At 48.4% G+C, this 14,722-nt stretch overlaps 2 protein-coding genes across 6 annotated transcripts in view; one reads left to right on the top strand and one right to left on the bottom strand.

Annotated features, from left to right (window-relative positions):
- Positions 1-3,174, top strand: part of LOC114587337 (ephrin type-B receptor 5) — a 156,848-nt gene extending 153,674 nt beyond the window's left edge. For all 3 annotated transcript variants that reach the window (XM_077921506.1, XM_077921505.1, XM_028711375.2), the window contains 2 exons: positions 898-1,053; positions 2,104-3,174. In XM_077921506.1, the coding sequence (XP_077777632.1) occupies positions 898-1,053; positions 2,104-2,212 (265 nt within the window). In that variant the 3' untranslated portion in view covers positions 2,213-3,174. The remainder of the gene's footprint in view (positions 1-897; positions 1,054-2,103) is intronic.
- A 930-nt stretch (positions 3,175-4,104) lies between these two features.
- TRPV6 (transient receptor potential cation channel subfamily V member 6) overlaps positions 4,105-14,722 on the bottom strand; it is a 74,530-nt gene continuing 63,912 nt past the window's right edge. For all 3 annotated transcript variants that reach the window (XM_028712427.2, XM_077921507.1, XM_028712426.2), the window contains one exon: positions 4,105-6,527. In XM_028712427.2, the coding sequence (XP_028568260.2) occupies positions 6,239-6,527 (289 nt within the window). In that variant the 3' untranslated portion in view covers positions 4,105-6,238. The remainder of the gene's footprint in view (positions 6,528-14,722) is intronic.

Below are 14,722 nucleotides of genomic sequence, written 5' to 3' on the forward strand. Positions count from 1 at the left end.
AGACTCCCTGGGTCCCTGATTGGGATGCTAAGCAAGGAATGATCCCTGTGGCTGAATGGGGCAGATCCCAGCAGGTGAAGAAGGGCGAAGGTGCTGAAGGAGCAAGCAAAATGGGCAAAGGAAGAAAGGCTTTTCTCTTGGGGGAAAGTTGGAGAAGGTTCTCAGCATGAGCTGGCAAGGATGTGTTTGGAAGCTGCTGTGTTCCCATCTGCCTTTCCCAGCTTCACAAAGCCAGATGCTTGGTGTCCCGAGGGAAAGATTCAGCCCGGATTAGATGGCTCTACATCTATGGAAGGAAATGCATCCTGTTAGCATGGAGGGATTTTCCCATGGGTGTAACAAGGTTTCATCCTTTGCAGGAGGAGAAGAGGGCCTACTTGTGCAGAGTTTTATTTTTTAAAAAACAAACCAAAAACTGATCCAGTGCTGGAAGAGGCCTTTACTTACAGCTCACACTCTACGAGGAGGAAAAGCAGAAAATGCTGTGCCTTGAAAATTGAGTGGGGAGCCTTCAGGCTATGTGGTTTTTGTTCCTTTGAGTACCAAATCCACATGTTATGCAGCAGTCGCATTTCCTGCCGATGTACCTGTATCTTATTGGTAATTCTTGCAATAGATATGCAAAGTGGAAACAGAAGGCACCTAAACAGTCCTAAACATGTTTATTCAGAAAAAAGAGTTCCACTGAGTTCTGTGGAGCTTCTTCCCAGCTCAATGGATATAGGATTGCAGCTTTGGTTGAGGGGCACTGCAGGGCTGTAGTCGACAATGCCCCCCTTTTGCACACCCATTGCATGTTTGAGGATTCATATCCTTCTCCTTAAACATCCCAAATGGCTGCCTTTCAGTATATGACTATCAATATTTTCTTGTGCCCATGTATTTTCTTCTTCGTAGACCGTCCCAGCACCTGCTGAGCAACTCACCCCCAGACTTCCCCTCACTTACGAATGCCCACGAGTGGTTGGATGCCATTAAAATGGGTCGCTACAAGGAGAACTTTGACCAGGCCGGCCTGACCACATTCGATGTCATCTCACGCATGACTCTAGAGTAAGAGCCACATCTCCTCTTGAGAGGCAGCAAACCTGGGAGTTGTACCCAACTAAATCTTTGCAAGTGCAGAAGGACTTCTGCAAGCGGAAAGGCGTGTCTCCCTTTCTCTCCTTCCTCTGTGTGCCGGGGGGGGGGGGAGTATCTCCCAACCTAACCCCAACCCCAACCCCCAAGTACATTTGGGAGCAGGATGAAGAGAGGGAGTGGAAGTTCCATTGCACTCCCAAAAGTTATTTAGCAATTTCAGTTTAAGTTGGATACAATCCTGGGTTTCTGACGAAATGTACGCTTAATGGGAAGCTGCAACAGTATTGACTCTCTGATGAATGTGCCTGTATGATGCAAACTCGTATTCATATCCATCACATATTTTGTAATCCCAGAAATAAGTTAAAATAAGAGCTCTGCAGCTGTTTGTACTTAGTTCACATTATCATGTAAAAATGCAGTTCTTCCTCCGTATCTTTCCCTTTCCCCCAATAGCACCTTCTGTGTCATCCCACTCTGTTGGGTTTCCCTTATCGCCCTTTGCTCTTTTTAACAGGGATGAACAGGCATCACCCTCTCTGTGTGTCCTAAATTTCTCAGCTCCTAAATTCTAATTTGATTCAGTGGTTTTCTAAAAATCATGTCCACATTGGAGCATCTGCAGGATGCTGTGGCTTCAACTTCCTTCAGCTCTTTTGCAGCTCCCCCCACCCTTCTATATTAGTTTTGCAGACATTTGTATCGATAAAACAATCCAGAAAAATTGTAAGGTGGATGTGTAGCAGAGCATTCCCAATGTCACATTCCTTTTTCTGGAAGGATTCCCTTACCTAACCATTAGCAAATTTCATACAAACTTCCTGCCTTTTATTTGCTTATTTAATGTTCAAACATATAAACCTTTTCTGTTGTTGAAGGTTTTGACTTGACGAGGAAAAACCAGCCGAAACACTATTTATTTACCTTTCTAAAAATAACATATCTGAGTTTGGCAACGCAGAGAACAAAAACCCCATCTAAGTTCTTCCTCCCTTTTCCCCCTTTTTCTTTCACTTCCAGGGACATCCAGCACATTGGCATCAGCCTAGTTGGCCATCAGAAGAAGATTCTCAACAGCATCCAACTCATGCGGGTGCATCTCAATCAACTGGAGCCTGTTGAGGTCTGACACAGAGAGCACACGCCAAGGACTTGGATATGGAAACGAACCTTTTGTTGTAAAAGGGAGACAGAGGAGTAAATTTCAAGCATTGATGGAGGGTGCATGAGATGTTGCCCTCCACATCACAGACCGGCGCTCTTGGAGATTTGTAGGGTTATTTTTTTGTTGTTCGGGGTTTTGTTTTGTTTTTTTAAGAAAAACCATAACTTGAGACAGTACAAATCCTGTGGTATTTAGATAAGGGTTGACTTGTACATTGAAGTGGGTTGGGGAATTAGTACACCGGGTAGAGCTGGAAGGATAGTTTTGGAGTTCAAAACGAACCTGCTGCCATTTCTATGCCTGGGCCGGCCAGCAGGCTTTGTACTTTGGGCTGGCAGCCTCTCAAAGACGTCTCTTGAGCCGGATCAGGCACAATATAGAGTTGAAACTGAAAGCCGAAAGACTCTTGATGCCAAAAAGAAATCCCTTTGAAGCTTTTGTTCCAACCAGGGGGATTTGGTTCTGAGAAAAGCAGCAAGCCTCACCAACCCCACATCCTCGTTCTGGCAAAGACAGCTGTACAGCGACGCAAGATGGCATCTCAGACAGTGAGTTTTAGGCACCAGTCATAGGGTGGCAAAGCGGGAAGCAAGCAGACCTGACCCATTTGGGCACAATCCACAGGGGTGGTCTCCAGCTCATTTTGAGTGGGACTTGCACTGGAGGACTTCACAGGGTGGGTTGGGCCCTGTATTAATTAGGGAGGGGGTGGGGGCATTTGGGTTTTCCACCTCAGGCACCAAAACATTCGGGAGCAGCTATAGGTCCTGCATTCATCCTCCCAAAGGAGGGAACCAGGAGAGCAGCTTTTTAGTAATCAGGTACTGGGAAAGGGATGCGATTCTGTTTAGAGAGCAGAAGGTTCCTTCTTGGCAGTTTCCAACTGGATATTCATACCACCAGAAATGAAATAAAATATTTGACAAGAGGAATTAAGTGTGTTCCCTAGGCTTTATTAGATGAACACACCTGATCTGCTTCTGATCCAGTGCCAGCACTTTTTAGATGCATTTTTCGATGCTGAACTACATACAGGCAGCAGTGTGGATGGACCAGCTTGTACTTCGCATTATTTTTACCGCTTGCCCTCCTTGAAAAAGTGCCTGGATCAGATGCAAAAGTGCAGAAAGATTTTTCACCTGACATGGAATACAAATGATCCCTTTACCTTGTGGTTATATGCAGGTGGTGTCCTGCTGGCAGACAGTGGGGTGGAGACGCACAGCAAATACATAAGCTGGTGGAAAGGCAGAATAAATATCTGTAGAAGAAATAAATGCATTCCCGGGGACAACACAAGGTGAATGGGGAGGCAGCTCCCCGTCAACACTGTGCAGTGCTCAGGAGGGGCATTGGACATCCAAGGAGATTGTTGAGCATCACCCATGCATAGAAGTCCACTTCCATGCGCAGCTCTGCACTGTGGCCTCAAGGTAATGCACTACATTTTAGCAGTGGGCCTTCAGCAATCAGCTTAAGTGAATGTATATGACTCCATCATGCATTTGATGCAGGAGGTTGGAATGTGTGCAGAGGAGGGCACATCACCCCACAGCTCAATCAAATCTGTATGTATGCATTGCAGCAGGTAAGGGGGGAACTCTTGGGTGATCCTGCTCCCCAAGGTCTCTGGATTAATGGAATAAGTATAAAGGCAGAAGTAGTCACCAATTGCCACTGGAAAGAAATTGGCATCCAAGTTCTGGTGTGCTAGAAAATATTGGCAGTCATATTTTTAAAGCATTACAGTGTTAACATTTGAACATGCAAAACAAGGGTCACTGTGCTGTTATTGAGAGGATTCTTTCCAGAAAGGCAGCCTAGAACCATCTAAAGTAAATAGACTTGTGCAGACGTAGCATTTAAAAAATGTATTTTGTAACAGGAGTTTTAGAGAAAATGTTCAATAATGGATCCATATGAACCCAGGACAAAGGAATCTCTGGATTCCGTATTTAACATAGCTCAGGTTTAAAATTATATATTACTTCAACCAAGACATAGATTGCACACGCCATGTTTGCAAACAACACAATACAGAATGGACACCGCACTCTTCTAAAGTTACCCTCTGACACCAAAATTAAACTTAAAGAATAGAAGGTCTCGGCAGAACATTCGATTGAATTTGACAACAGAGACCTAGGAAGATGAAGGCAAAATTCACATGTACAATTAAACAGGGAAATGAGGTTTAAAGCACAGTATCACTAACAAGGTGAGCACTGACTGGGCTAGTTACTAACCCTGTCCCTGTTAAATTTTCTCCACCAACCTTTTCATAAACTTCAGCCTCAATGGTAGGCAATGGCATTTAAAAAAAAAAAAAGAATATAATTAATCAAATTAGCAGCGATCTACTTTCTTCCACCAGAGAGGTGGCAATGATAGCCCCAGAATGCTTCCTCATTTCACCCCCGGTAACGTATTGATAACTAAAACATGTCATGTGACACCCCCTTGTTGCAAGCTTCTCTGCCCCTCTCCCCTCTACTTCACTGACAGGGCAGGAAGCAGAAGATGCTGCGCTATCTTGTCACGTTCCACATGTTAGCTTACTAGACAGGCCCCAAAGGGCAGCTGAGACCCAGGGTTGCCGTTTCCGGCAGTAGCCGTGCAATCTCTGCATTGTCACATTTCACCAGTAATCAGGCAGGCAGGCAGGAATACTGATCTCCTGGAAGAAACACCGAAGAGGAGATGAGAGATGGGTTAAAATATAAATTGCACAAGGAACAGTCTGAACCAGGGGTGGGGAGAGTGAGTGCGAGCAAGACTGAGCGGAGAGAAAGAGACACAGAGAGAGAGAACAAAGAGAGAGAGTGTGTAGAGCACAAAGCAACAGGCAGCCAAAGATGGAGCTCAGAACAAGAAAATGAAAAGCCAAAGAGCAGAAGACAGTGCACAGAGCACGAGACAGCAGAGTGCGAGAGAGCATGCAGAAAAATGACTCGCTGCCCCAAACCTGAAGAAAATGAGCTTTTGATCAGAAGCAGCAGCCGCAACAGACCTTAAAAACACTCCTAAAATTAGAAAGCTGCCTGCAAACTGCAAAGCTATTCCCTTTTTACATCCAAGTGCAGGGCCAGGAGGCCGAGGTTTCGGTTGCCCAAGTCTAGATTTAAACTACGCGTTAGTAACTAACTCCGTACTGTTCAGCTCAGCTGAGCAGTGCAACACATTCCCCAAGGAAGGGGCTGATTGTCCTTCATTTACCAGCTCCTAGGAGTCTCTGGGGTGGAACCAGATGCTACAAGGAGCAATCGCGAAAGGGGGGGGGTGAAAAAATGCACAAAATGACCCGTCTCTCACACACACTGTTGCATGCTACACATGACCAGGGTGAGAAGAGGCAAAGCAGCAGCAACACAAGACAGCAGCATCTCCATCCTCCTTGCCATAGCTGCTGTTCCCCACCCCCCTTAGATTTACCTTTCACTACTGGCAAAGGTGTGGTGAACTGTATCCCAGCGGGACTAGCTTATTCCTTAGAATCTCTTCTTGCTCTCAACAGCCATATATAAACTTATGGATATTACCAGCTCTTGACCCCACCTGGAGTTCCGTGAAACATGCAGTAGTGGCTGCAGGAGGAAATCTATTCTCCAAGAACACAAGAAAAGTTAGACCCATTGTTCTCTCAATCGCCACACAAGGTATAAGATCTGCAACACTCGTGGGAAGTTCTGGGGGGGGGGGGAGTCTTTGTCCTCAAAGGATGCTACAGTCTTGGTCGTCTCCCAAGAAGTTCTCCTGGACTTGTAACAATTCTCTGATGTTGGCGTGCTTGCTTGCACTTCCACCAGAGAAGACCTTCCCGGGTCTTCTCCTTGCAGCAATTGTGGGCTCCAAACTATCAACAGTCATTTGACAGTTGTCAGTGCCAGAGAATTTTAAATAAGTGTGGCCATTACAATAGCCCTGAGTGGCCTCTAGCCCCTATGTCACAAGGAGACTCTTCCACAGGCACAAGGGCAACAGTTCCTGCGCTCACACATGGTAGACCTCTTCCTCTTCCATAGCATGGTTGGTGTATCCTGGAAGCTGGACCAAAGTGTTGCGCCTTATGATGTCCCAGCCGCAGTTTGAGCTCCTCCGCGATAAATTGGGTGTGTCAGAAGGTGTGCCAATGGGCACCTGCCTCGTTGAGCAAGTCTGTCCGCCATCTTCTGCCCCCGCTGGCAATTTGCGCTTCAGGTACTTCTCAAAGGCATCCCTTCGGTGGGGCTCAAATGTTTTAGGCTGCTTCGGCTGCCGGTTTTCACAACGACTCTCAACCCTGCAGGCAAGAGAGAAACAAAAAGAGGAAACGGTTTACTGCCCAGGTTTGGTCCTTGTTCCAAGCTGAAGACAAAATAGCTTTGCTGTGACTAACTGTAATGGTAAATCAGCAATGGCCAACCGTAGCATTAAAAACTTGTCATAAACCTGAGCCAAAGGTGTATGGGAGACTATCGGGCACAGTGTTGTCTTTAGACTCATAACTAGAAATATTCTTGAAACTTCTTTTGGAAAAGGGAGAAACTTAGTGAAATGAAAGCTAAAAATCCAGAGAAGCCAAAACCACTGCTAAACTTGGAGTTGGGGGAGGAGGATGGACCAAGATGCTTTACTTTTGTTTTGCCTTACAGTGGTACCTCGCAAGACGAATGCCTCGCAAGACGGAAAACTCGCTAGACGAAAGGGTTTTTGGTTTTTTGAGCTGCTTCGCAAGACGATTTTCCCTATGGGCTTGCTTCGCAAGACGGAAACGTCTTGCAAGTTTGTTTCCTTTTTCTTAACACCGTTAATACAGTTGCGACTTGACTTCGAGGAGCAACTCATAGAACGCGGTGTGGTAGCCTTTTTTGAGGTTTTTAAAGACTTTGGTGATTTTTGAAGCTTTTCCAAAACTTTCCCGACACCGTGCTTCGCAAGACGAAAAAAATCGCAAGACGACAAAACTCGCGGAACGAATTAATTTCGTCTTGCGAGGCACCACTGTATTTAAGATTTTGTGAATTCTATGAAAGGCCTTCTACCTTTCCCCCATAACTAATGCACTATGTCCTTGTTTTAAAATTCTGAATCAGGAGAGAGTGGAAATCTGTTCTCCTTGCTCCGACTCCCCTAGCACACCAGCAGCAAAGAGAAGGCAATCAGCTTTGGCCAATTTCTCTCCCCATCATCTGGCACTTTTACTATACAGTGCATAAATTTAACCTGTGGGATTCATTTGCACAAGATTCGCTGGAAGCTAAGTAGGCCAGAATTAATTATGCATGTGATCATGACCAGTAAGAGCTCAACGCAGATTAGCAAGAAGACAATACAGCTATGATTATACTCCACGAAGGCCATTTTCTGAATGGCAGTTTACAAGAGCCCACTAACCCTGCTGGCAGGTTCATTCATTCCCCCTCCAAACTACAGGGGTGCAGAATCAGACAGGCACCAAGAATAGATTCCCTGCACAAATGCAGAATCCTCTACAGAGCCAGTGCCCTGTATATGATCTGCCCCCGTAACCCAGTACTATGTGCCGCCACCACCCCAAAGAACAGGACTAAAAAGAACATGTCACACCCCACATTTCCCTCTCTTCCAAATGCCGTGCCAAAACCATTTCTGCATTAATATAATCATAGGGTCTTGGAAGTGCCTGCCATTTTCAGCGATTTTTCAAAACTTGTGGAAAACTATGTTTGCATTCTTTCGTTGCCGTTGCTCTTCGTGGCTCCATTTTGCTGCTTCTAGCTCCTTGTAGTCTTCAGCTTCATGCACCCACAAGTGCCACTTTGTTCTGCTGGCTGTGACGGCAACCCACATGATTCGTTCAGGGATATAGTCAAGTACCTGGATAGCTCAGTTGGTTAGAGTGTGGTGCCGATAATGCCAAGGCTGCAGGTTTGATCCCCGGGTGGAACAGCTGCATATTCCTGCATTGCAAGGGGTTGACCCAGACAAGCCTCAGGGTCCCTTCCAACTATACAATTCTATGTAACAATGCTATGTTTCATGTGGTGAAATCATGAGCACACAGCATCACACAGGGTTGCAACAGCCAACTGGGAAATTCATCCGTGAGGGCAATGAACAATCAGGCCAGTGGTATTAAGCAGCAGCCAAGGGGGAGAAAGGAGTCACTGGAATAGCAGCAGAACAATGCAAATTATTAGTGTGAGTGCGTTGGATTTTGAAGCCGAAGCCCAGGATCCCTTGCAGCAGAACGGGAAGGAGGGCCCTCAAATACAAGACATGTCTCTGGATAATCACATTTTGACGGGAGTGATGCTGCCTAAAGAAAAAGCATCCCTGGAAGAGCATTAAGCCCACAGAATAAAATTGCCCAACTTGCATCATTGCAAATGCACTATTTTCTGAGCAAATATTGAAATCAATGAACGTTATTTGCAATCATCCTTCCCCACCCCCTTGCTGGTTGCCTCAGATTTGACCTTTAAGAGTAGCAAACCTGTCTGATGATGCAGTAAGGTTGCTTTGGGATATGACATTGTATTTTTACCCCAGTGGTACCTTGGGTTACATACGCTTCAAGTTACAGACGCTTCAGGTTACAGACTCCGCTAACCCAGAAATAGTACCTCGGGTTAAGAACTTTGCTTCAGGATGAGAACAGAAATCGTGCTCCGGCGGCGCAGCAGCAGTAGGAGGCCCCATTAGCTAAAGTGGTGCTTCAGGTTAAGAACAGTTTCAGGTTAAGAACGGACCTCTGGAACCAATTAAGTACGCAACCAGAGGTACTACTGTATGTTATATACAAATATCCATGGGCTTCTCTGACTAGCTGTGGTGGTGAAATGGTCCAATTACTAACCAGAAAAAAATACGTTAACAGGCCACTTGTTCATTTGTCCCACAAAATGAGCGGCTCAACCTTTATCTCAAAACGATGGCAGTCCTTTGGCAGTAGCCCCATTCAAGTGTTCTAAAAACCTCATGTGATGCGGGGCAAGTGGGGCTGACCTACTGCTGTCCACATCCACCTTCCCCAAGTTGGAAGGAGGGCACCTGAAGCACAGATCCTGCTCTCCTGCTGTAGGCTGCAGATGACTGATTTAGAACCTGAGAAAAGCAGGGTTGAACAACGTGTGGAGAACCTAAACAAAGAGAAACAGCTTCCAATGCAGATATTGCACCAGCAGCCCATGGGGGGTGACGGTATGTGTGGAGCTGGTCCAACTCTGCTTCACAATACATAAAGATATCCTCCACATTTGTTTCTCTGTTGAGAGAAATGGGCAAGGTCTTCTCTCTCCTCTGCTCCCCGTTTCCCCACCATAGTTCAACACTCAAGGGAGATGCACAACTGTCAGAGCAAAGCTCTTCCACTTGAATGCAGCTTCATTCTTACGACATAAAGATTATATGAAGCTTCCATTCTCAGTGGCCTGAAACTCTTATGTCCGTCCAGGGGAAAGAAATGGTTCCCCCTTGTGTTCTGCTGGGGAAGGTACGGGGTGGCGGTGCAGAGATCAATGGGGCATCTCCAGATCGAGACAATCGTGACAAATCACTCCACACTTTGTCATACCCCCTAGGCAAAGAGGTAGAATTACCCTCCTTCCAAACGCAACTAATTCAATTATATGGAGCTATGAGAGCGACAGCCTCCTGCCTTTAACAGCTGTTACCATTCCTGTGCCAACTCCCAAAATTCCTTGGCATCACCTATCAACACTTAGCAGCACTTGGAGAAACCACTATCCTGAGATGCATTGCATTTCTATTTAAATTACAGAAATCACAGTGTTACCTTGTTTTTCGAATTTAATCTATTCCAGGAGTCCTTTCAACTTCCAAAACCGTTCAAAAACCAAGATGCGGCTTCCGATTGGTTGCAGGAGCTTCCTGCACTCAAATCAGAAGCCGCGTCAGACATTCGGCATCCGAAAAATGTTCAAAAACCGAACACTCACTTCCAGGTTTGCGGCGTCCGGGAGCCAATTTATTCAGGAGCCAGGCCGTTTGACTACCAAGGTACCACTGTATTTGTAAATTTGTATCTTGATGCAAATTGCCATCTATAAATTTTGTGCAGATTTTGTGTCTTTTTTTATGATGTTGATGATGCAAACCCTCTTTTTGGGAGGACATTGCATAACTGGTGATCCTATTTGGGGGGGGGGGGCATTGCTGAAGAAGGCTAGCATTCAATATTCTCCATTTTACAGTACAATTCTGAAATGTAGAGTGTCCTGGTAAAAATAGCAAGCAATTTGGCAATTGGGAGCAGATCTACCTTGTTACATTTCTGCATGATAAGCTTGGGTTTCTTCTTCCCACTCCCACATATCCAAGAGTGAGCGGTGTTCATATCTTAGGAGATCTAATATACATACTGGTATGTATTAGGAGATCTAATATACATACATGCTGGCCACATGACCCGGAAGCTGTACGCCGGCTCCCTCGGCCAATAAAGCGAGATGAGCGCCGCAACCCCAGAGTCGGTCACGACTGGACCTGATGGTCAGGGGTCCCTCTACGTTTACCTATACTTAGCAGGGAGTAGCTGCTTCTCCCTGTTGAGTGTACACATAGGGCTTACCCACACTTACTCTTTCCAGGCAGAGGTCCGCACTTTAACTTGTCTGTGTCAGAACAGGGTTTGTTTGTTTGTTTGTTTTTGTCCTGAGCTTCTCCCACAAAATGCTATTTAACGCTCAATCAGAGCAAACGTCAATTCGGGTTTTCTGCAGATTGGTGTTTGCTCTTTGAAGCACAGGTTTTTGCAAGGAAAGCTCCAGAGCAACAAAAATGGGAGTTTGGACTGAGAGATTTAAATCGCAGACCATGCCTGGAAAGCCCAGGTTTGTTGCTGTGAAATGGACCTTGGAGAAAAAGGTAAACAGAAAAATCATCAAATCCAACAGCCTCTACACTAGAAATGTACAGAAAGCAATGAAAACCGAATGAAAATAATTAGAACTTGGCTTGCTGAATGGGAGTTTCCATTTCTCCAGTGCTAACTTTTAAGAGAAATGTTGTAATATTGCTCTAAGCACAACAGGTGTTCAGTTGCTAATGTTATCCTTCTGGATTGCAACCTGAAACCATTATAGTGTAATGTTTACATGAGATCCTGACTCTCCAGAATTATTCGCCTATGTCACTTGTGGAATTTTCCAAAGCAGCAAAGGGGTTTTTGTTTATTGTTTTGGAAAGTTTGAACAAAATATGTCGAACTATTCCATAAACTGAAGGTTAAAGAGAAAAAACAATATAGTTTCCACCTGCTGTGAAAGAAAAGTATGGCCATTAATTTATTGGAAAGTGCTGCAGGGATCACAGCAGCTTGAAACTTAGCACGGTCACAGTTTGCCTGTGTAACTAGTGCTGGCAAAGCTATTAATTTTAATAACACCAGAGGTTAGGAGTGTATCAGATGTACACATAGTACACAACGAAGAACCCAGAGCCAGCACATGACATCTGGGAAGAAGGCATTTGTGCGTATGCTTCGATTTGCTGAAGTATAATAATTAACTCCCCCCCCCCCAACTCCAAATAAGATCTGCAAAGATAGGCAAATTTAGATCATGCTGGAATCTAAATGTATGCAACACACAAAAAGGCACAAGGTTTCTTGCTTAGCAGCCAAAGCACGAGGGAAGAATCCCACCAAACCAACACAGCACTGTGAATTATAATAGTTGGGAGTTGCCAGGAAATGTTGCCTAAAGCAAAATTTGGCAGTGAATGTGGAGGTCCCTGCTTGGCCAAAACACCAGAGGAATTTTCAGGGCTCTAAAAGGGATTCATAGGCAACAGAGTTTTTTAAGATGGGGCTCTATACATTTGTTGTTGTTGTACTGTCCTGGCACAGAGGGTAGGCACAGACAAACCTGAAAACCAGTGCTGACCTGAAAGTTTTGCAGAAATAATGAGAGGAGTTCAACACCACACTAAGGCAATCGTTCCGTCAGGGCAAGCATTTTGGCTTGTTAAGACGGAATGATCCTCCTGTGTGCTGCTCCTAGGGTTCTCCCATCCTCATCCCAAACTAACCTTGGAACCACAAGAGAGGGAAGAAAAACCCATTGCACTAGCAGAAGTCCTTGCACAGGGCTTCTGCTGACAGGATTCATTAACCTACCCAGTAACTAGAGTCCAAGGGAGTCTTTCGGAAATGTTTCAAGCGAAGGGCTGAGAAACTATGCTGCAATTTCCCACTGGAAAGGATCACTTCCTAAGTGAACATTAATGGAAGCATTGCCTTCCCTTTAATAGGCTTAATATGCCCTTAGTGACGTATCTGATTGGCCACAGAGCATTCAAGTGCGCTCACACCACTACATGATCCCTCATTAGTTGGAACGCTATGAAGTAGACAGGCAGAGAGAGAAACAGCCACACTGAATCATCAGCAGCCAGGGGTGAGGGTGGGGACCATGGCTGTGAACACACATTAATCAAGGGGATCTCCCTTGGAGGATCAAGGGGTCTCCCTTGGAGAGGTTCAATGCTATCACCTGTGGGCCAATCAGAACAATGGATTCTTATCCTAGTGTGTGTGCTAGCTGGCTTACCAGTGCCAGGATGGCTCCATTATCAACTACCGTATTTTTTGCACGATTGGACGCACCGGACCATAGGACGCACCTAGTTTTTTTGGGGGGGAAATAAAGGAAAAAATTTTCCCCTTTATTTCCCCCCCAAAAGCAGGTCAGGGAAAGCGAACCAGGTCGAGGAACAGCGGGATAGTGGCGCTGCGCCTCCCTGCTGTCCCCCAAGCTTGTGGGGCTGGCCGATGTCTGTCTGGCGGGCGGGGAGCTCTGCTTCAGGGCGCCCCACCCGCCAGGCAGCAGGCTGCTATCCGCAGCGTGGGGAGCCCTGTGGGGAACTCCTGCAAGGTTCCCCACTCTGTGGATGTATGCTTGGCGCGAGGGGCGCTCTGCTTCAGGGCGCCCCACCCGCCAGGCAGCAGGCTGCTATCCGCAGCGTGGGGAGCCTTGTCGGGAACTCCTGCAAGCCTCCCCACTCTGCGGATGTCTGCCTGGCGCGAGGGGCGCTCTGCTTCAGGGCGCCCCACCCGCCAGGCAGCAGGCTGCTATCCGCAGCGTGGGGAGCCTTGTCGGGAACTCCTGCAAGCCTCCCCACTCTGCGGATGTCTGCCTGGCGCGAGGGGCGCTCTGCTTCAGGGCGCCCCACCCGCCAGGCAGCAGGCTGCTATCCGCAGGGTGGGGAGCCCTGTGGGGAACTCCTGCAAGGTTCCCCACTCTGCGGATGTATGCCTGGCGCGAGGGGCGCTCTGCTTCAGGGCGCCCCACCCGCCAGGCAGCAGGCTGCTATCCGCAGCGTGGGGAGCCTTGTCGGGAACTCCTGCAAGCCTCCCCACTCTGCGGATGTCTGCCTGGCGCGAGGGGCGCTCTGCTTCAGGGCGCCCCACCCGCCAGGCAGCAGGCTGCTATCCGCAGCGTGGGGAGCCTTGTCGGGAACTCCTGCAAGCCTCCCCACTCTGCGGATGTCTGCCTGGCGCGAGGGGCGCTCTGCTTCAGGGCGCCCCACCCGCCAGGCAGCAGGCTGCTATCCGCAGCGTGGGGAGCCTTGTCGGGAACTCCTGCAAGCCTCCCCACTCTGCGGATGTCTGCCTGGCGCGAGGGGCGCTCTGCTTCAGGGCGCCCCACCCGCCAGGCAGCAGGCTGCTATCCGCAGCGTGGGGAGCCTTGTCGGGAACTCCTGCAAGCCTCCCCACTCTGCGGATGTATGCCTGGCGCGAGGGGCGCTCTGCTTCAGGGCGCCCCACCCGCCAGGCAGCAGGCTGCTATCCGCAGCGTGGGGAGCCCTGTGGGGAACTCCTGCAAGGTTCCCCACTCTGCGGATGTATGCCTGGCGCGAGGGGCGCTCTGCTTCAGGGCGCCCCACCCGCCAGGCAGCAGGCTGCTATCCGCAGCGTGGGGAGCCCTGTGGGGAACTCCTGCAAGGTTCCCCACTCTGCGGATGTATGCCTGGCGCGAGGGGCGCTCTGCTTCAGGGCGCCCCACCCGCCAGGCAGCAGGCTGCTATCCGCAGCGTGGGGAGCCTTGTCGGGAACTCCTGCAAGCCTCCCCACTCTGCGGATGTCTGCCTGGCGCGAGGGGCGCTCTGCTTCAGGGCGCCCCACCCGCCAGGCAGCAGGCTGCTATCCGCAGCGTGGGGAGCCTTGTCGGGAACTCCTGCAAGGCTCCCCACTCTGCGGATGTATGCCTGGCGCGAGGGGCGCTCTGCTTCAGGGCGCCCCACCCGCCAGGCAGCAGGCTGCTATCCGCAGCGTGGGGAGCCCTGTGGGGAACTCCTGCAAGGTTCCCCACTCTGCGGATGTATGCCTGGCGCGAGGGGCGCTCTGCTTCAGGGCGCCCCACCCGCCAGGCAGCAGGCTGCTATCCGCAGCGTGGGGAGCCCTGTGGGGAACTCCTGCAAGGTTCCCCACTCTGCGGATGTATGCCTGGCGCGAGGGGCGCTCTGCTTCAGGGCGCCCCACCCGCCAGGCAG

The sequence above is a fragment of the Podarcis muralis genome, chromosome 17 (genome assembly GCF_964188315.1).
Source record: "Podarcis muralis chromosome 17, rPodMur119.hap1.1, whole genome shotgun sequence".
NCBI lineage: Eukaryota > Metazoa > Chordata > Lepidosauria > Squamata > Lacertidae > Podarcis > Podarcis muralis.